Source organism: Podarcis melisellensis (assembly GCF_964234715.1).
Source record: "Podarcis melisellensis genome assembly, chromosome: 17".
NCBI lineage: Eukaryota > Metazoa > Chordata > Lepidosauria > Squamata > Lacertidae > Podarcis > Podarcis melisellensis.
Window position 1 is genome coordinate 37,051,144 of NC_138534.1, and position 25,945 is coordinate 37,077,088.

The following is a 25,945-nucleotide window of genomic DNA, read 5'->3' on the forward strand; positions in this document are numbered from 1 at the left end:
TACCCCGCCTGTTATGTACTGCAGTTCTCACCCTGGGCCAGCAGAGGGATACTGTAGATAGTTATGCAAATGAAGGATTGAAAGTGATGCCCAGTGATTGGATAGTTTGTATGCAAATGAAGGATTGAAAGTGACGTTCAGTGATTGGCTAGTTACAGAAAATGGTTACTGTTGCATTCTAGTGGAGCTCTATATAAGCAGGCTGACTGAGCTCCTCAGTTCAGTTCTGTTCCAGCTTACAAATAAAGAGCTGCTTTGGAAAATCGCTGTGTCGTCTAATATGTTCGCTCACAACTTAACACCGCCCATCTGTCTGGGTTTCCCCAGCCACCCTGGGCAGCTTCCAACAAAGTATTAAAATACAGTGGTCAGTTAAACATTAAAAGCTTCCCTAAACATTTGCAAAATCAAATAAAAACGATAAATTAATGCAAAAATGCAAAAGAATCCGAGAAACAGGCGCTAGGACCTTGCAGGGCGCTCGGGGAGTGCCTCGGAACAAGCCGGCAAGTGGGCGGCTTCTTTCTGCCGGCAGAGAGAAGGGGAAGGGAAAACCAGCTCCGCTCCGTGCCAGACTAGTGTCTGGGGCAGCGGCGGCAAGGCTAGGGGCGCGGCGCCCGCGAGGAACCGGCTTTTCAAGCCCCGCTCGCCGGCGATGTGGCAACTGCCTCCCCGGGCCCGGCAGATCCAAGGCGCACCCCAGGCTCCTCCGGGCAGGAGGGGAGCGGGGGCGTCGTAGCCACTCTCGCCCGGAAAAGCAGCGCGCCCCGAGCGCGGCGCCAACAAACCAGCCAGCGCAGGCAGCGCGCAACATGGATGCGGAGAGCGCCAGCAGCCACAACAGCAGCAACAACAACCGGCTAGGGAGCCTCCTGCCCGGGACTTCTTCGGAGAAGATCGTCGCCGAGTCGTACAAGGTCTACAAGCGGCGATGGCTGCTGCTGGGCGTAGTCTGCCTGCTCAATTGCTCCAATGCCATGGTGCGTAAAGAGCGCGCGCGGTTGTCTTTTCTTTATGCTCGTCTCCAACTTCCCAGATTGCGCACGGGATTCCTTTGGCCAGCCGCTTTCCCCCCTTCGATTGGCCCGGCTTGGTGCTGCAGGGATTTCGGGAGCCGAGAGGGAAATTTGAACGATCTGGCCACCCCAAAGTTTAAAAAATGCCTTCGAAGTGGCTGGAGGTTGCTTCCGAAGCGGAGAGGTGGCGGCGCGGCCAGATGTTCTGGGTTGTTAGCAAGCCTGACGGATGAGTCAAAGCGCCTGTCACTGGAAGCTTGCGTTTTAAATCGTTGCCTTTCTGGCTTCCGAGGCGCCGGGCAGAAAGTCTCGCCGCCCCATGTTATGGCTTAGAATCACGGAATTCTTTTTTTTAGAGTTGGAAAGGGACCCGGAGGATCATCTAGTCCAACCCCCTGCAGTGCAGGAATATGTAGCTGTCCCATTTGTTGTTGTTTAGTCGTGTCAGTGGCGTAGCGTGGGGGATGCAGGGGGCCCGGCAGCACCGGGCGCAACATCTGGGGGTTAGGGTTAGGGGGCGCAAATTACTTACCTTGCCCCGGGTGCTGACAACCCATGCTACGCCACTGAGTCGTGTCCGCCTCTTCGTGACCCCCTGGACCAGAGGACGCCAGGCACTCCTGTCTTCCACTGCCTCCCCAGTTTGGTCAGACTCATGCTGGTAGCTTCGAGAACACTGTCCCACCATCTCGTCCTCTGTCGTCCCCTTCTCCTTGTGCCCTCCATCTTTCCCAACATCAGGGTCTTTTCCAGGGAGTCTTCTCTTCTCATGAGGTGGCCAAAGTATTGGAGCCTCAGCTTCAGAATCTGTCCTTCCCTTGAGCACTCAGGGCTGATTTCCTTCAGAATGGAGAGGTTTGATCTTCTTGCAGTCCATGGGACTCTCAAGAGTCTCCTCCACACCATAATTCAAAAGCATCAATTCTTCAGTGATCAGCCTTCTTTATGCTCCAGCTGTCCCATACCGGGATCCAACCTGCAACTTTCGTGTTATCAGCACCATGCTCTATCCAGCTGAGCTATGCATGATCCGCACAACACCCCTGCGAGGTAGATTAGGATTGGAGAGATAGAGGAGAGGGACCGGCCTGTTAGGGATTTTTATTTTTGGAAATATTTTTTATTTGATTTTGCAAATATAAAGTTATAACAGTACAACCATACATATCCACATTTACAGATTCCTCCGAATCTCTGGACTTCCCACCTTCCCCTTCATGGGTCCTATTATTAAACCTTTTCTACTGCATCTTTCCCAATATTCTATATTGAATATAACTCCATTGTTTCCATTGTACTTGCTACCTTACAAGAGTTATTGCAGTCCTGCTAATGTTTTCATCAGTTTACAGTGGTCTCCAAGATAAATTATAAATTTCCCCCATTCTTTGTTAAAGTTTTGGTCTTCTTGGTTCCTGAGCTTTCCGGTCAGTTTTGCCATTTCTGCATAGTCCAACAATTTAATTTGACAGTCTTCTCTGGTAGGGACTTTATCTGCTTTCCATCTCTGGGCTAATAGCATCTGTGCTGCATGCATAAAAAGTCTCTTCTGCTCCCTTGGAATATCAGCACCTACAATTCCTAATAAAAAAGCCTCTGTTTTATATATATATATATATATAAGTTAATTTAAACATTTTTTTTTCATCTCATTACATATCATTTCCCCAAATGCTTTTATTACCTGGCCTGGTAGGGATTTTAATGCGGGTTTCCGTGGTACAATGCTCAAATCCAGCCTTTCTCCACCTCGGGTTCCCAGATGTTGTTTGGCTACAACTCCCATTACTCCCAGACCATTTGTTAGTCTTACATTATGCAGTTGTGGCTTCCCCCAAATAATCCTGGGAACTGTAGTTTGTTGAAGGTGCTGAGGGTTCTTAAGATAGCACAGAGCTACAGTTCTCAGCAGCGAGACGCGGGTGGCTCTGTGGGTTAAACGACATAGCCGCGGTTCAAATCCCAGCGACAGGGTGAGCTCCCGCTGCTCAGTCCCTGCTCCTGCCAACCTAGCAGTTCGAAAGCACGTCAAAGTGCAAGTAGATAAATAGGTACCACTCCGGCGGGAAGGTAAACGGCTTTTCCATGTGCTGCTCTGGTTCGCCAGAAGCGGCTTAGTCCTGCTGGCCACATGACCCAGAAGCTGTACGCCGGATCCCTCGGCCAATAAAGCGAGATGAGCACGACTGGACCTAATGGTCAGGGGTCCCTTTACCTTTACAGTTCCCAGCACCTTTGTCAAACTACACTTCCCAGGATTCCTTGGGGGAAGCAATGACTATTAAAGTGTTAAAAGATTGCCTTGAATGGATTGTGTGCCTGGGACCTCCCAGTCTTCTCAAAGCTCTGGGGACCGGATGTTCTAAGGTGCATGACGTATTTTAAATCCTGAGTTAACCATTCCTAGGCTGTAGCCTCTGACCGAACCAGAGAATCATAAACTTTCATAGTTGGAAGGGACACCAAGGTTCATCTAGTCCAACCCTCTGCAATGCAGGAATCTCAGCTAGATCATACCTGACAGATGACCACCCAATCTTTGCTTAGTAGCCTCCAAGGGAGAAGAGTCCACCACCTCTCGTGGGAATCTGTTTCGGTAGAAGTGTAATCCAAAGGTTAACAATCCAGAGCCTCTGAACATGTGCAGAGTGCTGCTTCCTCCCTTACACCAATGCCCCGAGAGGAGCTCAAGCTCTGACTCCTCTCAATTTGCAAATTTGTCCCATTTGCCTTTAGACAGAGTCAGCAGGGACTAAATTAAAAGGTGTGTCTTTGCTTCATTCGTTCGTTGATTTATTGGAGCGCCAAGGAGCAAAATGCGTGTGAATCAGAATTCAGAAGGTGCAAGTGGTGAATTCCTTTGCTGCAGCACCTTTCAGAGCTTGGAATGTTCAGGTTTGGGGAGGAAATGACTTCAATAAGGTCTCTGCTGCTGTGGGAAACATATTGCTTAGCCAGATGGTCCAACGAAAACATTGGCTCCAGTTGCAGAGCGACAATATTTGAGATGGGGGTCATTTTATGACTGTTCCAGGGGTTGAAAGGCCCCTTTCTTAGGACAAAAGGCAAAAAGGTTTGGAGCTTTTTGGTTGAGAGCTGAGGCAGCATGGCTAATGTTCAGTGCAGATGGGAGTGGAAGCCCAGCAACTAGTTATCTTGGTGCAATGAGCGGGTTATGTTTTCCCCTCTCATTAAACTGGAACATGGAGACACGTAAGGAATCTGGTTGTCAGATCCAGGACCAAGAAAAGGTAGTACCTATTTCTGCAAAGAGTAATTAATCCGTGGAACTCCCTGCCACAAGATTTTTATGGGAAGTATCAGGCTCACACCCTTGCCATTCATTTCCTTCATATGTATGTTAGAAAAACATGGGGAGGCCAATGTGGAGGCGAGCGATCCAAATACGACGGACCTTGGGGCTGATCCAGTAAAGACGTTCAGATGTTTCTTCAAACATGGAAGTGGCCCCACCAGAACATAAGAGATTCTTGAACGAACTGGATAAGATGACAGGAAGGATTCGAAACCTGCGGGACCAGAGATTCACAGAAGATTGGAATAAATATGCGAACTATTTGAAGAGCAACTGTAATCAACAAATTACACTAGTAGGACTACAAGTTTGGTAAGGAGGAATATATGAAATATTGCAAAGAAGATAGAGAGACATTAGTTATGATATTTAAAAGTACAGTGGTGCCTCTGGTTACGTACTTAATTCATTCCAGAGGTCCGTACGTAACCTGAAACTGTTCTTAACCTGAAGCACCACTTTAGTTAATGGGGCCTCCACTGCTGCCGCGCAGCCGCCCCGTGATTTCTGTTCTCATCTTGAAGCAAAGTTCTTAAGCCGAGGTACTATTTCTGGGTTAGCGGAGTCTGTAACCTAAAGCGTATGTAACCTGAAGTGTATGTAACCCAAGGTACCACTGTAATAGTGAAAGTAATAAATGTAAATTAAGTGGAAAAGATTGGAAAATTTTCAGATGTGATTGGCAGAAGTATATATATATATATGGAAATTAGCCCTCCCCACAAAAACTGACACCAGATCCAGAGGCACACAGAACGCCATCACCAATCAACCACACCAGACCCAAACCCAGACCCTCTCCACAGATAAATTACAGACACCATCCAGTAGCCAAACCATGGTGGCACCTCCGGATGCTGCACCCCCCTGCAATCCCTACACAGATCTGGCTGACACAGGCCACAAAACCACAGCTCGCCCCTATACACGAAGCCAAGCCAGAGCACAACTAAGTGCAGTACAGCCATCTTCTCAGAAAAACTCTTCACAAAGTTCAAGAGGTCAAGACACAAAGACTTTAGCAACTAATCCACACCTAATGACCCACCTAAGTGGTACTCAGGATATCACTCAAGAAATCACTCAAGATATCCCTCAAGTAATTAAGGAACAAAAGAAGAAAAGGCACACTAGCCTGGGAACTTCCTCTCTGCCCAGAACATTGGAGGCTATACACCACACCCCCTCAACAGTATTTATAGGAACTCAAACACTGAGATCCTGCTCTGTTCCAGTAACAAGAAGCCGAAAGCACCAGCCTGAAGATGACGAGTGAGACCTCGTCGAAACGTCGCCTAGACACCCCAACTTTTACACGGGAAGACACCCGAGGACACCAAAACCTGCATTCCTGTACCCATGAAAATCTACGAAAGCATATATATATATATATATATATATATATATATATATATATATATATGATATAAAAGTATGTTTTATAATTGTCCAAAATGATATGTTAAAATTTATATATATAGAGAGAGAGATTCTTGAACGAGGTGATCCATTTTCTACTGAAGAAACCCAAATTGTGGAGCCACTGACCAGGATGAATGGGCTTGGACTCTCTTGGGTGATAGTCAGAGACAGGAGCAGCAAGCATATGTCAAGCTAAGGCCTTCAGAGGCTTGAAGTTCTCATCCCCGAGTCACTGCCTCACCACACAGAATCTGCAGGGAAAGGAACATTGCTGGTCCTGGCAATGCCAGCTCAGACCTGCTCGGCGTCCCATCAAAGCGATCTCTGCTGTTAATCTTGGAAATATGACTTTGTCTTCTCACATACCATGGGCGGAAAGGCTTGCCCAGGTTGAAAAAGGCCACAGTTGCTTGTTAGACCAACAAACTCAGGAACTTGCCACTACAACAAATCTCTTTGTCTTGATTCTGTGTCCCGCAACACTGACAACAAAGTTAAAAAGATAAGTAACTGTACAACCTTTGAAGCCATCTGAAGGCAGCCCTGTATAGGGAAGTTTTATTATGTTTTTGTATATGCTGGAAGAAGAAGAAGAAGAAGAAGAGGAGTTTGGATTTGATATCCTGCCTTTCACTCCCTTTAAGGAGTCTCAAAGCGGCTAACATTCTCCTTTCCCTTCCTCCCCCACAACAAACACTCTGTGAGGTGAGTGGGGCTGAGAGACTTCAAAGAAGTGTGACTGGCCCAAGGTCACCCAGCAGCTGCATGTGGAGGAGCGGAGACGTGAACCCGGTTCCCCAGATTACGAGACTACCACTCTTAACCACTACACCACACTGGCTCCACCCAAAGTGGCTGGGGCAACAATAAAAATATTTTATTTTATTTTATTACCTGCACATTTTCCAGCAGCAGAGATGCTACCATCTGCCAGCCAGGCCTTGCTGACATTAGAGACCCGACAGATCAGAAGCTGGGTGCCAGGGACGCACCCCAGGTGGACGCAAACCAGACACCATGCAAGGCAGCGCTCAAAAGGAAGAGACAGTCTTTTCCATCAGTATTATTTAAAGTGGAGTCTGAAGTGGGCAGAGCAAGGAAGGAAAAAGTTGCCTTTGGTGCAGGAGGCAAGTTTCTATGCCACTCTCTGACCTCCTTCCAGGAAAGTAAGAAGTGTGGTTTTTTTTAAGTGTTCCAGGACACATTATAGCCCAGAAGACTGCAAAGCAGTGAGCAGGATGACCTCTGGGTCCAGGGAGAGAGGAAGGCATTTCAGCCACTGATTCACTGCTGGAGGAGCACACTTTACCCCTGGAAGTAATCACACAGAGAGACTCATGAGTCTGGAAAATAAAAACACTAGGTTTGTTAAAGATAATATATATTCAGAAGGAAAGATCCTCATTCTATCTCAGGTGGAGATGCAAAGAGCCATTTTCTCTTTGTTTTTGTAATTTATGTATGCAACAAGATTATATACAGTGGTACCTCGGGTTAAGAACTTAATTCATTCTGGAGGTCCGTTCCTAACCTGAAACTGTTCTTAACCTGAAGCACCACTTTAGCTAATGGGGCCTCCTGCTGCCGCCGCACCGCCAAAGCATGATTTCTATTCTCATCCTGAAGCAAAGTTCTTAACCTGAGGTACTATTTCTGGGTTAGCGGAGTGTGTAACCTGAAGTGTCTGTAACCTGAAGTGTCTGTAACCCGAGGTACCACTGTACAGTAAGTGGCTTACTCAAAATAATACAAAATATTCTCAAGGAATTACCAATATACCGTATTTTTCGCTCTAGAAGGTGCACCAGACCATAAGACGCACCTAGTTTTTGGAGGAGGAAAACAAGAAAAAAAATATTCTGAATCTCAGAAGCCAGAACAGCAAGAGGGATCGCTGCGCAGTGAAAGCAGCAATCCCTCTTGCTGTTCTGGCTTCTGGGATAGCTGCGCAGCCTGCATTCGCTCCATAAGATGCACACACATTTCCCCTTACTTTTTAGGAGGGAAAAAGTGAGTCTTATAGAGCAAAAAATACGGTAAGCCATAGGTTTAAAAGAAGAGCCTCATGCCAGCTGTCTACTTCTCCAACTAGCTTGGTTTTTGTTTGTTTTTTAACAAATTGAGGCCAAGAGAACACCAACGACTTCTAGTTACACTCTTTACTTACTTTACTTACGGCGTAATTGCTTAATTGGACAATTAACTTATTCGCCACACTTAACCTCTCCTTTGTTTTCATTGTGACCCAGAAAAAGGCTAAAGTTTCTGTAAGCAAAAGGAGTCGTCCGGGTTTGTTTCCAGTTAAACTAATCTGCTTTCTGTTATGTTGTAAACAACCAGCGATACAAGATGCACTAAACAACAGGATTGATGTGGACTAGTGGCCATATTGCACATTGACGTGCATCACTTGATGACCCTCAATTCGATGTGTGGGCCAACTCTGTTAAAATCAGTGAGGTGACAAAAATGAACGGGTGCCTGTAGCAGCTACTCATTTTGACAGCTACTGCAGGCATCTGTTCAGAGCCTTCTTCCAGCTCTCTTGAGGCCACCGGTTTTCTCCCACACATCTGGGCTAATTCAGACAGAACGGAACAAGGCAGTCAGTGCATCAACCAGGATACAACCCTCCCACACTACAAAGCATGGGGAGGGGCTCCTAGGAGTGCAAAACTGGGAGGGAGAACCACCAAGACGCTTGTGGGTCTTTAACGGTGGTTTGGATCCAGCATCTTAGAACAAGGATGAGGGATGTCAGGCCAGAGGTCTGAATCTGGTCCTCAGGGACTCTCCCCAGGTATCACACACCCTGGACACAGCTTTTACAGTCCCTTTTCTGCACTGCCCTTGATAGTTTTCTCCTGGCTGAAATGTGTCCTTGCACTCCAATAATGTTGATTGTTTGCCTGGGTAGAGGCTAGAGAGGAGCATGTGTGTGTCTGTAGAAACAGGCCTATTGCACAAAGGTAAAATAAAATAAAATTGAACGCTCTCATCCTTTTTTGTCTCTGGCCTTGCCCACACCTAGCATGGGTTGCTCAGAAGTGCGTGTGACCCGCTGGCTATAAAAGTTTTCCCACTCTAATAACAGAAGATGGCTGTTGTTTTTGCATGCTGCTTTTTGTGTGCGTGTGCATGTAAGAGAAAGAGCACTCTTTTATTAATGTGTTATACGGAAAAAAACTGCTCCTTTTCCCTTATGGGGTACCCAAGAGCCCATATAGAGTCCTTTTGTAGGTTCTCTATCAGTAGGAGAAAATAACAGAGGCCAACCAGAGAATATTGAGAAGCAAAGCAGCTAGTAAGCCTGATCTTTATTAAAGCTGTTGCAACAGGGAGCTCACAACCACACGCTGGAGGCAGAAAGGACCCTGAACAATGGTGCGCAAGCCCTTATATAGCCATTTTGAAATTGCCCACCCTGGAGCCCAAGACCACCCCCCAAAACAGCATACATACATCACACAAGGGGCGGTCTACAACAGAATCCTGTCTGACATGAAACCTGTTGATGGGTTTTTACCTGGCTACCCTGGCTATTCTTTTGTGTTGATAAATACAGTGGTACCTCAGGTTAAGTACTTAATTCGTTCTGGAGGTCTGTTCTTAACCTGAAACTGTTCTTAACCTGAAGCACCACTTTAGGTAATGGGGCCTCCTGCTGCTGCCGCGCCGCTGGAGCACGATTTCTGTTCTCATCCTGAAGCAAAGTTCTTAACCCAAGGTGCCATTTCTGGGTTAGCGGAGTCTGTAACCTGAAGTGTATGTAACCTGAGGTATCACTGTACTTAATTCCTGAGTCCAGGTCACAGGCTCGCCCTATTCATATCTTAAATGTGCCCTTGAGGCAGGATTTGTGAGCAAAGAGACAATGAGGAGGTTTTTCTCATCTCCTCCCTCCTTGCAGAGAAACATTTGAGATCAATTTGGGAGAGACAAAATGGTTTCAGGACTTTTTTCCTATACAGTGGTACCTTGGGTTACATATGCTTCAGGTTACAGACGCTTCAGGTTACAGACTCAGCTAACCCAGAAATAGTGCTTCAGGATAAGAACTGAAATCGGGCTCAGGCGGCACGGCAGCAGCAGAAGGCCCCATTAGCTAAAGTGGTGCTTCAGGTTAAGAACAGTTTCAGGTTAAGAAGGGACCTCCAGAACGAATTAAGTACTTAACCCGAGATGCATCTTCTGCATCTTCAGCTCTGCATATTCTTTCCTGCTTGCCTGCTCCTGAGTTCTGCGTCCTTCACTCTGGGATTACCATATTCCACTTGTAATTAGCTTGGCAGGCTCTGTCAATTTGTGGGAGAACCTCTTTGATAGCGTTAAGACTTCATTAGTTTCATTTCCTGAGGCAATTTCAGTTCAGAGTTCTTTGCTCTTGACAATTTGACAAGCGAGGGTGTCTCTTCAAGAAGGGCTGCAAGCTGACCTTGAATGGAACATTGCAGGTGTTCTTTGCAATTTTGCAAAATATACTTGTTTACCACAGAAAAGGTTGATGTTAACTCTTTTAATTTAACTTCCTAGTTTTCAAATGACTGAAGATTTTGACAGATTTTTCTGAGCACTTAGGGTCAAAAGAAAGTATGTGATTTCTTCGTTCTGTGAACCGCCCTGAGACCTCTGGGTATAGGGCGGTATATAAATTCAATTAATAATAATAATAATTTAAAACAACTGTTGAGATACTTCATTCCAAATCCGCTAGTCAAGAGTGTTTTCTTCTATGTATGGGTTGTTTTTGTGTACAGTGCTTAGGAATGCAAATGCTTAGGCTGTTTGCGAATGCATTAAAAAGTAAATAAATCAAAATACCAAATACTTCAGCTCCCTGCGTGGGTTTCAACTAAGGACTCCCACTAGCAGAATGGGGTTTTCCCCCCTGCACACCCAAATGGCTTGGAGGGTCAAGAGAACCCCCAGAATAATTTGCCTCTCAAATAACAGCATTCTGTGCCCATTTGGAAGTTTTGCAGGTTCATTGGCCTTCCGTACGGTTTTGTTTCTGCTTTTTTAAAAAAGGTTTTGCTGTACTTACGCTAACTTGCAGTTTCTCCTGAACGTTCTGATTGTTGTTGTTGTTTAGTCATTTAGTCGTGTCCACCTCTTGGTGACCCCCTGGACCAGAGCACGCCAGGCACTCCTGTCTTCCACTGCCTCCCACAGTTTGGTCAAACTCATCCTGGTAGCTTTGAGAACACTGTCCAATCATCTCGTCCTCTGCCATCCCCTTCTCCTTGTGCCCTCCATCTTTCCCAACATCAGGGTCTTTTCCAGGGAGTCTTCTCTTCTCATGAGGTGGCCAAAGTACTGGAGCCTCAGCTTCAGAATCTGTCCTTCCAGTGAGCACTCAGGGCTGATTTCCTTCAGAATGGATGCGTTTGATCTTCTTGCAGTCCATGGGACTCTCAAGAGTCTCCTCCAGCACCATAATTCAAAAGCATCAATTCTTCGGCGATCAGCCTTCTTTATGGTCCAGCTCTCACTTCCATACATCTGGGAAAACCATAGCTTTAACTATACGAACCTTTGTTGGTAAGGTGATGTCTCTGCTTTTTAAAATGCTGTCTAGGTTTGTCATTGCTTTCCTCCCAAGAAGCAGGCGTCTTTTAATTTCGTGGCTGCTGTAACCATCTGCAGTGATCATGGAGCCCAAGAAAAGTAAAATCTCTCACTGCCTCCATTTCTTCCCCTTCTATTTGCCAGGAGGTGATGGGACCAGTGGCCATGTTCTTCGTTTTGTTGATGTTGAGCTTCAGACCATATTTTGCGCTCTCCTCTTTCACCCTCATTAAAAGGTTCTTTAATTCCTCCTCACTTTCTGCCATCAAGGTTGTGTCATCTGCATATCTGAGGTTGTTGATATTTCTTCCAGCAATCTTAATTCCGGCTTGGGATTCATCCAGCCCAGCCTTTCGCATGATGAATTCTGCATATAAGTTAAATAAGCAAGGAGACAAAATATAGGCTTGTTGTACTCCTTTCCCAATTTTGAACCAACCAGTTGTTCCATATCCAGTTCTAACTGTAGCTTCTTGTCCCACATAGAGATTTCTCAGGAGACAGATGAGGTGATCAGGCACTCCCCTTTCTTTAAGAACTTGCCAGAGTTTGCTGTGGTCGACAGAGTCAAAGGCTTTTGTTCTGATACCATCTAATTTGGTAATGATTTTGCTATTAGCATATGCTTTGTTTCCTTGCTCGTTTTTGCGAAGAGACGACCAAATGCCCCGTTTGCAGATTTTTCTAGAAATCAAAGATGTCTTAGAATAAATGTGTACTAAATTTCATGGGGGAGGGGAGGACATAACCATTTTCATTCTCCCTTTTTCTGAGTCATCATGTGGGACTTACGTGACACCTGCCTGTGGAAATATGCACGTATGGCAGGGCACACGAGAAAAATGGAAAAGCAGGATGCAGGTGGATGGGTAGATAGATCAATATAAATAAATAATTTGCCTTTTGCCTAGAGATATGTCTTGCATCAGTCTCCTGAGCCCCAGCCAAACTCTAATTTGAGATTGCATTAATTGCCTGGAACCTTCCCAGCTAAAGTACAAATCCACTCGGAACATTGAGCTGCTTATTGTTCTAAATGGTTTGCCTGGATTTGTCTTTTGTTCTTCAGCAGGATGCTTTAAGTCACCTTCAGCTCTAACAACATGTGGCGACATTGCCCCGCTCTGTAAGATCTTAAAGGAAATCCTGCCTGGCCCTGCGCAATCCAGGCTTCCTGTCTCTCTACCTCAGGGGTCAGCAAACATTTTCCAGCAGGGGGCCGGTCCACTGTCCTTCAGACCTTGTGGGGGACCGGACTATATTTTTCTTTGGGGGGGGGGGAGAACAAATTCCTATGCCCTACAAATAACCCAGAGATACATTTTAAATAAAAGGACACATTCTACTCGTGTAAAAACACACTGATTCCCAGAGTGTCCACAGGCCGGATTTAGAAGGCGATTGGGCCGGATCCGGCCCCCGGGCCTTAGTTTGCCTACCCATGAGCTAGCTGATTGTGTCTAGACAGTGCTACTCACAGATGGTGCCCCAAACATAACTACCTGCAGGTTTTGTGTCGTTACGCTATAACCACTTCCCCCCTCCATCTGCAGCTATGGTTGACGTTTGCTCCAGTGGCTGATAAAACAGCAGAACGGTTTCACACCTCCATGGATATGGTCAACTGGCTGTCCCTCGTGTACCTCGTGATATCCGTTCCAGTCGGGCTCATAGCAATATGGATTCTGGACACCGTCGGGCTGAAATGTGCCGTAAGTTGAAATGGAGACTGGTGCGAAGCTCAGTTAGAAGATCACAAATGGTCAACAGGCTTCTGCTCGCCCCTGCTCAGGGGCTTCTTTCTTTCTTTCTTTCTTTCTTTCTTTCTTTCTTTCTTTCTTTCTTTCTTTCTTTCTTTCTTTCTTTCTTCATTCATACATACACCACCGATCTGAGCCCTACGTCTCACCTTCCCTCGAGTGTTTTTGCCTGGCTGGAATGTGCCCTTGTACTCCGATAGTGCCTTTTGCTAGCCCAGGCAGAGAGGACTTTGCGTCTGTGTAGAAACTAGCTAGTTGCACAAAGGTGGATTTTCTCTCTGTTCCCACTCCCACGGCTTCTGGCCAGTGTTCAAGATTAACCAGGTGCCAGGTATGTTCCGTACCTGACTTTCAACCACTTGTGACTAAGTAAAGGTACCTAGGAGTCAGGATTGTTCCCGACATCTCCACCATCTGGGGATCATTGGTACAAAGCCCTCTAGCACTTTCCCAAAGGCCAGCTAGTGAACTGGATGAAGTTTGAACTGAAGGATGCCCAGGTACACAATTCAGGTCTTTCAGCCGCTGTGCTACTACCCTCCCTCTCAACGCACTGCCAGCCTTATAGCCATCTGCCTGTTGGAAAAGAAATGTAGGGAAATGAAATACCGTATTTTTCGCTCTATAGGATGCACCCGACCATAGGACGCACCTTGTTTTAGAGGGGGAGAACAAGTAAAAAAAATTCTCCCCCTCTCTGCTCAGCGCCCCTTCAGCGAAGCGGCAGGAGAAATGGAGCCCCTTCCATTTCTCCTCCCGCTTGGCTGAAGGGGCTCTGCGCAGCTCTCCCTCTCTGCTGGAGCCAGGAGAGTCTTGCTCTCCTGGCTTCAGCAAAAGGAACCCGAAGTCTCCTTGGCTTCAGCGATAGCAACCCGAAGCCTCCGGAGCGCAGTGCGAGTTCCCACTGCGCTCCGGAGGCTTCAGGCAGCTATCCCTGAAGCCTGGAGAGCGAGAGGGGTTGGTGCGCATTGACCCCTCTCGCTCTCCAGGCTTGAGCGAAAGCAACACAAAGCCTCCAGAGCGTGGAGGGAGCACTCCCTCTGCGCTTTGGAGGCTTCATGTTACTATCGCTGAAGCCAAGGAGCCTGCATTCGCTCCATAGGACGCACACACATTTCCCCTTAATTTTTGGAGGGGAAAATGTGCGTCTTATAGACCGAAAAATATGGTAGCCCTGGAATTTCAATTGTTGAAATTTATTCTGTTCTCATGGATGTCTGCTTGAAATCAGTGTTGGTGACATGGTTTCTTTCACTGCAGGTGATACTCTGCGCCTGGCTGAACATGATGGGAAGTGTAATTCGGATTTTCAGCATCCTCGATTTCCTGGATCTGGGCTCCCTCAACTTTGTGTACCTGCTTGTGGGACAGTGTCTCTGCGGCATGGCCCAGCCGCTCATCATTTTTTCACCCACCAAACTGGCAGCCTTATGGTTCCCAGAACACCAAAGGGCCACAGCCAATATGATTGCCTCCATGTGTAAGTAACTGGGCCAGGGCAGGTCGAGCCAGAATCAGTGTTATATGCTCAGACCACACTGCCCTGATAGTCAGTCTCGCCACCAAATTCTGCACCAGCTGCAGTTTCTGAAATGTCTCCAAAGGCAGCCCCACATATAATGTACTGCAGTAGTCCAACCCACAGGTTACCATGGCGTAGACAACCGAAGTTAGGCTGTCCTTGCCCAGACTGTGGCAGAGCTGGCCCTCCGGCTGAAGCTGATGGAAGGTGCTCTGTGGCAACATGACCACTTGAACTTCAAATCAACAGTAATGGATTCAGAAGTGCCCCTCCCCCAGCTCCTCACCTGCTCCCTCAGAGGACTGGGACCTCCTTGACAGGAATAGCAGTCAGTCTGGAAACATGAGACTGCGTGGAACCATTCAAAAAAGGAGAAAGCAATACAGTCAAACCTCGGTTGTTGAACATAATCCGTTCCAGAAGCCCATTCGGCTTCCGAAATGTTCTACAACCGAGGCGCAGCTTCTGATTGGCTGCAAGAGCTTCCTGCACTCAAGCGGAAGCCGCGTTGGACATTTGGCTTCCAAAAAACGTTCAAAAACTGGAGCATTTATTTCTGGGTTTTCGGCATTCAGGGGCCAAAACGTTCCAAAAAGGAGCCGTTCGGGAGATGAGGTTTGACTGTATCTTCCACATAGAAAATTCGCATGTCAGGAAGGAAGCTGGGCTAGAATTCTTCCCCCATCATCCTAGTTTTCTGTGTGAATGGATTTTTTTTCTATGGAAAGTCATTCCCCCACGTGCTATCTGAAGTGGTACAGTTCGGAAACGTCTTCACCTGCGAATTATTAGTGTCTTTAAGGGGTCTTGAAGACGAGGGCCCAAAATACCTGGTATCACCGTAGGGGTATCTTTGAAGGAGCAGCCCTCAAATCACACATCTGAGAAGCCCCCCAACGAAAGGGGTTCCAAAGCAGGTCCTGAGTTCTAATCCTGTACAGGCGTGTGGCCTCTCCTTTTGCTTTCCAGTCAGCTGGCTTGCTTTTTAAATGCTCGGCATTATATTTCATCTGCTTCAGAGGGAGAAGTCACATATTTCTCTCTCTCTTTAATTTCCATTTAGCCAATCCCTTGGGCATTCTCATCGCTAACTTGCTGTCACCTGCGCTTGTACAGGGAGGAAAAGATATCTCTTTAATGGTAAATGAAAGCTAATCAATTTTAGTATTCTGCACTGCTTACATATCCTTGGCAGATGAGTTAAGCCATTTTTCCTCCTCCTCCTCCTCCTCCTTTCTACAGCTTGGAGTGTACGCAGGGCCTGCTGTCTTCGCCTGTGCCTTAGCCACATTGGGCGTTCGTGACAAGGTACCACCAACCCCACCATCAGCAAGCGCTAGCCAGTCCAATTCGCCATCATTCTTCAAGGGCTTGAAGATGGTATGTTGCAAGCAAAGCAGAATTATTAACTCAGATAAAGGTACAACGAATGCTACGTGTCTCTAAAGGACAGAAAGAAAGAAACTGTTGTGTCATATTAGATCAGTGTTTCCCAGTCTTTTTCTGACCATGGCCCACTTCCGACCTTGTTTGCTTTCATGGGCGTAGCCAAGGGGGCAGCTGTCCTCCAAATAAGTAAAAATCAATACAGTGGTACCTCTAAATGCGAACAGGATCCGTTCCGGAGCCCTGTTCGCATCTAGAAGCAAACGTGGTCTGTGTTTGCGCACCTGCGCGTGTGCAGGTCACGTTTTGGTGCTTCTGTGCATGCTCGTGATGTCAGTTTGAGCGTCTGCGCATGCGCTCCGTTACTTCCGGGTTGTCGCAGAGCGCAACTTGAACGCTCTCATCCCGAAGCATATTCAACCCGAGGTATGACTGTACAAAGCTGAGGTTCTGCCCCCCCCTAACAAAAATCCTGGCTATGCCTATGCCCCCCCATCCATCAGCAGGGGGCCGATCCACTGTCCCTCAGACCTTGTGGGGGACCAGACTATATTTTTGTGGGGAATCAACGAATTCCTATGCCCCACAAATAACCCAGAGACGCATTTTAAATAAAAGGACACATTCTACTCATGTAAAAACACACTGATTCCCGGACAGTCTACGGGCCAGATTTAGAAGGCAATTCGGCCGGATCCGGCCCCCGGGCCTTAGTTTGCCTACCCATGCTCTATCCCAAACTTTCTGTACGTATCTCTAGTTTGACAAAAGTCTAAGGTTTCCAGCAGCCTAAGGTTTCCAGTTACACTGGAAAACAAGTTGCAAGTTTTAGCAGACTCTGTATAAATGTGTATACCAGCTTGCTGGTGAACAATCTGCCTTGTCTTCCGTTTTTAGCTCCTGCGAAATACATCTTACATCATCCTGGCCCTTTCCTTCGCGACAGGGATAGCAATATTCACCTGCTTCAGTGCTCTGTTGGAACAGATCCTGTGTGTCAATGGATATTCAAATGTAAGTCGCTCCAGATTTCATCTGTGGCTTTTTGTTGTCTTGCGAGCTCACGGGCGGGCAGGTGGAGACGGGAGATCGAGAAGACAATCTGGGAGGGGACTGCAGGAATTCAGCTTCCACCTATCACAGGGAGAAGCGGGGAGATGTGCAGAGACCGTGGCGGCCGGGGTGGGGCTTTTTTTGTGAAACTCTGCAGGGAGGTTTTCACCAGCGCTGCCTCCCCTACCTGGATACTCCAGCCATTGAACCTGGAACCTCCTAGAATCAAAGAATCATAGAGTTGGAAGAGACCACAAGGGCCATCGAGTCCAACCCCCTGCCAAGCAGGAAACACCATCAGAGCACTCCTGACATATGGTTGTCAAGCCTCTGCTTAAAGACCTCCAAAGAAGGAGACTCCACCACACTCCTTGGCAGCAAATTCCGCTGTCGAACAGCTCTTACTGTCAGGAAGTTCTTCCTAATGTTTAGGTGGGAATCTTCTTTCTTGTAGTTTGGATCCATTGCTCTGTGTCCGCTTCTCTGGAGCAGCAGAAAACAACCTTTCTCCCTCCTCTATGTGACATCCTTTTATATATTTGAACATGGCTATCATATCGCCCCTTAACCTCCTCTTCTCCAGGCTAAACAGGCCCAGCTCCCTTAGCCCTCCTGCATGTTAAGTAGATGCTGTCCCACTGAACTGTAGTCCTTCCACAATAGGAATAGAAGACTGTGCCTTAGACCAAGCCAGATTAGCTCTGCATTGTCTGCACACTAACTGGTAACTGCTGTTCAGGTTTCAGGCAGAGGACATTCCCAGGCATTCCTGGAGATGCCAGGGAGTGAACATTGGGTTCACAGAATCACAGCTTTGTAGAGTTGGAAGGGACCCCGGGTTCATCTAGTCCAACCCCCTGCAATGCAGGAATCTTTCACCCATTTTTTTTAAAAAAAACAAAAAACAAAACATGCTTAGGGGTACTCTCATTTTGACTCAAGAAAATCACCATTTTCTAGTTCAAATTGGGAAAAATAAATACAGTAAATGGACAAAAGTACTAAGTAAATGGACAAAATGTAATAAGTGATCCGGGGAGATCCTTTGGTTCAAATAAATACAGGATCTGCCTGGTACTGTGAGTTCGGGGGGGGATTGCCTTCATTTCTAGCCTTCAGTATGCTATCATTACAAATATTGGTAATTCAGCTTCTTTGAAAAAAGACAACTAAAACTAATGTTAGTTGGACAAATATCAAGCAAATAAAAAATGTAGCTTTATTTTCTGTGCTTTAAAATGAAGCAATTTGGATCCCTTCATTACAGAGACCTTGTGTAGCGCCATCTTGTCTGGTACGATATAATTAACAACCAGATCAGAAGACTCTTGATTGCTTTCCAGTGAAGGGAGACAGGGTGGGGCGAGGGAAACATGCTGCACCTTATTCTTAGGAGCCGTAATTATTGGGTTGACGCCAACTAAATTGCCATCAAAGTAGGCTCATTGAAATCTATGGGCACTGCTATGGGTCTCCCAACAAAGTGGATCTGCTAGTGCAAGGTCTTTTGGCTGCGCGATGGCTTTTCCTTGCCTTCTCCTCTCCACTATGTGCATCTCCTCTATGTGCTTTTGGGGCTCCTCAACGTTCTGGAGAATGTTTGGGGGGAGGAGCAGGATGGGAGTGGAAGTCCTTGCATAGTTGTGGAAGTCCTTGCAGTTGTGGATCTACTTTCTCCAACTCCACTCCCTGGTTTCAATGGGTTTGCTCTTCGCTGGAGTCTGCCGTATCATCTAATCAATCCCTCATTTACAGTTCTTTGCAGGTCTGAGCGGCGCCTTGTTCATTGTATCCGGACTCATCGGGGCCTTCTGCCTCGGGCTGTACGTTGACCGGACAAAGAAATTCACAGAAGCTACCAAGGTCTTTCTCTGTCTAGCTGCGCTGGCTAGCATTGGATTTGCAGTGGTAAATGCCATTAACGCTAGGTCTCTTAAATTGACATTATTGGGGGCGCACCCCGCGACAGAGCTGAATTGCTGAAAGTCGGCTCTGCAGCCTTGTCGGTACTCAATTTAGACTCTCTTCATGCAGGTGTCTCAGCTGAGAAACCAGACCTATGCTTTGGCAACCATCAGCTCACTCTTCGGGTACTTTGGATTTGCTATCTATCCTGTCGCTATGGAACTAGCGGTCGAATGTTCTTATCCCGTGGGGGAAGGATCCTCGTCAGGGCTGATTTTTGTGATCAGGTAAGTAGCAGAATCAGGACACCCGATTTCTTCTGTACTATGCGCTGCGTAGTTGTAGTGTTAATATACAGATTCTTTCCAAAAGCTTGCCAGGCCAAGGTTAAAGAAGAACTGGAGCAGGGAAGGGAAAACTCAGACCCAGGCGTCAGTTGCAGCTGTCCAGGTGTCTCTTGTGTGGCCCATGGGATTCTCCCCATGCCAGGAGCTGGAATTGGGCAAGTCAGCAATAAAAGACCCAGTGTCAGTGAACTCTTTATTTACAGAAACCAAAACAGCACAGGCCTAGTGGTCACAGCAACTCTTCCCCAGTAGTCTTGCCCCAATGAGGCAGCTCCGCCTTCCCACCACTCTCTAAGGCTCCTCCCCTGCTTCCTAAGCTCTGCCTTCTTGTCTCTCTTTGCTCCACCCTCTTCATTCCTCTCCATGTACTGGGAGACCAGGGGGAGGGAGCTGGCTGGAGCAGGAGGGGGAGGCTCCCTGGCTTCTTCAGCAGCCTGCCTCATCTCGTGTCTCCTGGCCCCACTCCTCTCCTGCCTCTGATTCTGAATTGCTCTCTGCCACAGCCTCTTCCTGCTCACTAAACCCTGTTGCCTCTTCAGCTTCCGACACCACCTTCTCCCAGTCTGCTCCCTCTGACTGCTCGTTGTCATTGCACCACCACTCCCCTGGCTCTGAACCTTCTTCCCCTGGGGGTTCCCCAGTTGGGGTCTCCCACCGCTCGTCTGCATCCAGCCATTCCATGACATCACACTCTCTTCAGTCCTATGTTTGAGGGTTTATGCCTGGCTGAAATGTGCCTCTGAACTCTCATAATACTCTTGGTTGCCTGAATAAAGGATGTGTGTGTGTAGAAATTAGCCAACGGTACAATTCCTTGTTCCACCTACTCTTGCCTCTGACATGTGCTCCCCCAGGTGGCTGCCCAGATGACAATTTGGTCCCCGTTCTGCAAAAGGTTCCCCGACCCTGAACATCACTAATTACTTCCAAGTCAGGGAAGACGTGGCCACAGTCTTCAGATCTCTGAAGGTCTTTTCAGGCCGAAGGTGGAACAGACTCCATCTCTGTTGCTCCAGAGGGCAGGACCAGAACCAGTGGGTGGAAATTGCAAGACCGGTTCTGGCTAAACATTAAGGAGAAACGTTCTAACAGTGGAACTGGCTGCCTTGGGAGGTGAGAGACTCACCTTCGCTGCAGAGGCCAGATAGCCATCTTTCAGGGATGCTGTGGTTGCCTCCTGCATTGCAAATCGTGCCTAGTGCATTGTTTCCTCCAGGTTTCCCTCCACCTCCATGATTCTATGCTCTATGGGCTTATTGTGAGAGGGGCTTCATGCGCATGGAGGTATTGGCGATTCTGTGCCATTGAGACACCTTTTCCAGAGCGGCAGGGCTATATCAACAGGATGCTGGGCTTCCAATGGTTTCAACGCACAGATAACGCTGCAACACACAACCTCATTCAAGTAATGCCAGTTTCAAGAAAACGGACTGGTTAGGTAGCAGTTGGGAAGGCGGCTGGGAAAGCTCCCTTTCCGCAGGAGGCTGAATTAGCAATGGCTCCTTCAGAGCTAGCCGATTTCCAAACGTCCTCAGCACCTGTTCCTTTGCATGGCTGGCAAGTTTGCAGCGGCGTTTCCTGTGATGCAATTACCCATATATGGGCAAGGGGAACCACATGGCAAGTACAGGATGTGAAGTGAGGGAAAGCTTCAGACAGCTTTCCTGTAGGGCCATCACTGGACTCAGAAATAGTAGAGGACGCCGGATGGGGAGGAGAATCGCCATAGTACGGTTGTATCTAGCTGGCTGGCATATCTCCTACCGAGACTGGATGGGGCATCTACTCAAAGTATACTGGCACCTCGGTTTTTGATCGTGTCGCAAGTTGAACGTTTCGGCTTTCGAATGCCGAAAACCAGGAAGTAACTGCTTTGGTTTTGGGAAGCTTTTTGGAAGCCGAACATGCCATGTGGCTTCCATTTTGAGTTTTCCGGACTTAAATGCTTCCTGAAATGCATGCTTCAGTTTTCAAATGTTTCAGAATTTGGTCTTCTGTAATTCACTTCTGGAATGGATGACATTCGAAAACTGAGATACCACTCTACACAGAGGGTGGCAATTCACCCAAATCCTCACTAGAGCCACTGAAATTATTTAACTATTTTTTTTAAAAAAAACAACAACAGAGCTCTCCATACATGGGGGAATCAGCCGCTCGAAACAAAGTTTAAGCTTCTAATCATTTCAAGGCTTTTCAGACTGCAGAAACAGAACATCGAAGTGGAACATTCTTGAATCCTCTGGTGTTGCCCCTTCTCTCAAAGAAGCGGGAATGGTTTTGAGCTCCTCTCTTGCGGTGCTCCTTCCCTTTATTCCTGCATGGCAGGGGGTTGGACTAGATGACCCGTGGGAGCCTCCCAACACTACCACCCTATGATTCTAAGTCACGCCCATTCCCTTCAGCGGGTCTAGTCTGCGCAGGACTAGCACGGAGTACCACCCAAAATGTCTGCTCTAGACATAAAAGTGAATCTTGACTGTTACAGACAATATATTCTCCCCCTCCCCCGTGCACATAAAAAAGAGCCAGTCTTGGACATGGGTATGTGTGTGTGTGTGTGTGTGTGTGTGTGTGTGTGTGACACATAACCATGAAAAGGAGACCTGCATGATGGACTGTTTTTGTTTCCACAGCCAACTTCTAGGTGTTGTGCTCATGCTTTTGCTGCAAAGCCTAGCTGTGGAAAAGAAAGATGCTCCATTTTCTACTTGCACCTCAGCCATCGGCAAAGCACTGGACTGGTCAAGTAAGTTTTTGTTACGTATTTATTTCACGTATTATAAATATATCCTCTCTCACACACACACACCTGTGGCGGTTTCCTTCAGGTGTGAATATCAGCTGCAAGGGGGGCAGTTGGTTGAGACACAGCAATGGCAGTAGAGGTCTCTTTCCCTGACCTCCTCCCTTCCCTTCCCTGCCTTGGTTTGGGTACTGAGGTTCTGCAAACAAGGAGTCCCCCAGCTTCTTAGGCTGGATGAACCTCCAGCCAAGGGCCTCTCTATCCGGCCCTCAAGACTCGCCCCTGGACACATACCTCAGCAGCCTTGCTTCACTATACTTGCTTTTGACTGACAAAGGTGTGACCTTGAACTCTGATAACCTCTTTCCTGCCCAGATGGCAAGGAGAGTTTGCCGCTCACCCACCAGATTGTCAACAAGGTCTCAGACCGAAAGGGGTTCCCCACCCTGGGTTTACACTGTGTGATTTTCTTGTGATTTTTGAGATGCAGTTATTTTAGTTGCTCTTAAGGTCTTTTATGTATTTTGAGGCCCTCCTCTCTTTTCGTCTCTGCATAACAGCAACAGGGATTTTGTCTCACAATGCTGTGAGAGTGCATTCTCCATAACATCTAGGGACGCAGGTGGCGCTGTGGTCTGAACCACGGAGCCTCTTGGGCTTGCCGATTGGAAGGTTGGCGGTTTGAATCCCCGTGATGCGAGTGAGCTCCCGTTGCTCTGTCCCAGCTCCTGCCAACCCAGCAGTTCAAAAGCATACCACTGCAAGTAGATAAATAGACACCGCTGCGGCGAGAAGCTAAATGGTGTTTCCATGCACTCTGGCTCAGGGCCCGGAAAAGCTGCCCGTGGACAAACGCCGCCTCCCTCGGCCTGAAAGCAGAGATGAGTGCCATGCCCCATAGTTGAATTTGACTGGACTTAGATCATCCGGGGGTCCTTTATCTTTCCTTTTTTTAAAAACCTTTACATCTTTGCTATAGTTTATTTATTATGCCATTGTTTTTCTACTCAGTTATACATTTTCTTCAAAGTGCATAACGGCTGATTTTAGTTGGCTAGAGCCAGTGTGGTGTAGTGGTTAAGAGCGGTAGTCTCGTAATCTGGGGAACCAGGTTCGCGTCTCCGCTCCTCCACATGCAGCTGCTGGGTGACCTTGGGCCAGTCACACTTCTTGAAGTCTCTCAGCCCCACTCACCTCACAGAGTGTTTGTTGTGGGGGAGGAAGGGAAAGGAGAATGTTAGCCGCTTTGAGACTCCTTCGGGTAGTGATAAAGCGGGATATCAAATCCAAAGATACCTCAGCATCTTAGAGGATTTTGGGACGCAGGTGGCGCTGTGGGTTAAAGCCTCAGCGCCTAGGACTTGCCGATCGAAAGGTCGGCGGTTCGAATCCCTGCTGCGGGGTGCGCTCCCGCTGCTCGGTCCCAGCGCCTGCCAACCTAGCAGTTCGAAAGCACCTCCGGGTGCAAGTAGATAAATAGGGACCGCTTACCAGCGGGAAGGTAAACGGCGTTTCCGTGTGCGGCTCTGGCTCGCCAGAGCAGCGATGTCACGCTGGCCACGTGACCCGGAAGTGTCTCCGGACAGCGCTGGCCCCTGGCCCCTTAAGTGAGATGGGCGCACAACCCCAGAGTCTGTCAAGACTGGCCCGTACGGGCAGGGGTACCTTTACCTTTACATTCTAGTAGATTTAAGATTGAATTTTCAATATGAACGGAAATTAACGAATAAGTTTGGGTAGCTGGTCTATAGTTACTGATGTTGACCTACCTTACTGTGCAATCCTAGCAGTTACTCCCAGGTAAGTAGGCTCAGGATTGCAGCTGGTGTTCCTAAACTGATCTCATATATTTTTAAGCTGCTGGGTTTCATTCTCAATACATCTGTAGAAATGTCCTCTCTTTCTCATCACAGCTTCAACGCTAATGATGGCTGGAATCTGCAGCCTGGCTGCATGTTTCTTTGTGGCTGCCTTTCACACTAATTACAAGAGGATCTTTGCAGAAGTATCTCACGACTTCTCAGTCAACAAATCAGAAGAGGATGTTGCAGTAACGGCAGAAAAATGAACTGCTTCTAGTTGAAATCTGGACTAACCCAAGTGCCTTGAGAAAAGTTTAAGACTTTTGAGACCCCAAGTGCCACAGTTGCACAGTAAGTTATAAGTCTTTGGGAACTGACTGGAGCAAAAGATGATGGTTATCTTAACAGGAGACTTCTCACAAGTACAGCCCAAATTCCCTGCAGTAGTTGGAGGGTGTCTTTTTCAAGACAGAATGCAAGAAGAGTCTACCCCCATTAAAAGACAATTTAATCCTTAGTGATGGTGCTGAAATGTGTAAGTGTCTGAGACTCACTAAGAGTGGCTATTTTGATTCTTCCAGTGTGTTACACTCCAAGGGCAATTCAATGGAATATGCATATTTATACCAACCTGAATTCTGTGAAAAAAGGAGGGAATGCAAATGTTCTGCAACTCTTCATTTTCAGCATCTCCCATTGTTGGGCAACAGCATATTTCCTTTTGATGAAACTTTGTTTGAAAAGTGATCTATAAATGTTTAAATTAAATAAATTGTGTTTCTTACGGTGAGGATGTGAGTGGCATTGCTTATATAACGAAGAAAACATCAACCGTGCGCAAGAAGAAAGTACCAGCAGACTCTGGAGAAATTTGCAAAAGGATGCAAAATCTTTAGGGGGGGGGAAATGCAAGGAGGGACCCCCACCCTATGAAGGCTGAATATGCTTAGTAACTTTGTAGTGTTGATTTTTTGGGGGGGGGGTGATGGCCTGGGATTCGGACTCAGAGCTGAACCTGAGGAATCCCAGCCTGCACAGGAATCCCCACCTCCAGAACCAGCTGAGCCGGGGCTGGGGCTTGAGCCTGAAGGGTCCTCACCTGTGCTGGATCCTCAGGTGCAGGCACCAGCTGAGTCTGCTCTGGCTCCAGAGGTGATGGAGGACCCATTGCCTGCAGGTGCTCCACTCTCAGCCCCGTCAGGGGAAGCTGAGGTTGCCTCTGGGTCCAGTAACCCTCCAGCCTCTCCTGAGCTGCAGAGGCTCAGGGCAGAGAGGCGGAGGGAACTAAGTTCCCGCAGGAGGAGTGCTCGCCTCCAGGCCAGGAGAGGCGAGTCACCTATGGACCGGTACCACCCTATGCCTCGGGGCAGATAAAAGCCAGCCAGCGCCAGTCCCAGGTTGCAGGAGCAACGTTGTTGCTAGCCTGTTCCTGCCTGCACTCTGTCCTTCTCTTCTGCCAGAGTTCCTGACCCCACCCAACTCCCCGCCTTGGACCCAGCTTCAGCTTTGACGGACAGCCTCCATACCGCACCATCGACCTCGAACTGGACTCAGACCTCGCCTCTCGGTAGCCCCCAGGACCAGCACAGGGGGGTACAGAATGGGTGTGAGAGGTGTGCAAAGTCTCCCTTACAGACAACCTGGCAAATAAACCGATGTTATCAAGTTATTACACCATAGGGAAAAGACACATTCACCTGCTTACACGTAGCGATGCTAGTTATTTGTGGACCAAGCTGGAACAGTTTCTTACACACTCCAAGTGCCCCAAGGCGTGCACAAGCCTTCTTGTTGCCACAAAACACAACAGGGCCAGTTTATTCAGGGCTCAACAAAAATTAGCAGTTATATTTGTCACAGACAAATTCTAATCAGATGGTCAATACTCACAAAGCAATCGATACAGAATTTCAAATCAGTGCAAAAATATACATACAATCAAAATGAAACCAAACACAAATACGTAGCAAAAATATACACAGAATCTCTCTACGAATATAGTATATACTCTGAAGACAAACTGATATTTAAATAAAAAAAAGAAAGAGCACACCATATAAATAATTCTTTTACAGTCATTGCGTGTCAGGACTGATCATTCA

The 25,945-nt window shown here is 47.4% G+C and overlaps 1 protein-coding gene across 1 annotated transcript; it reads left to right on the forward strand.

The window, feature by feature from the left end:
• The first annotated feature begins 557 nt into the window (after window positions 1–557).
• SLC49A3 (solute carrier family 49 member 3) lies at window positions 558–24,633 on the forward strand. Its single transcript, XM_081894434.1, has 10 exons — window positions 558–980; window positions 12,876–13,034; window positions 14,343–14,562; window positions 15,668–15,744; window positions 15,847–15,984; window positions 16,888–17,004; window positions 18,799–18,951; window positions 19,078–19,235; window positions 21,932–22,044; window positions 23,955–24,633. Exons 1-10 carry the CDS (start codon window positions 813–815, stop codon window positions 24,107–24,109), a joined length of 1,458 nt encoding a protein of 485 aa, XP_081750560.1. The 5' UTR covers window positions 558–812; the 3' UTR covers window positions 24,110–24,633.
• Window positions 24,634–25,945: the final 1,312 nt, after the last annotated feature.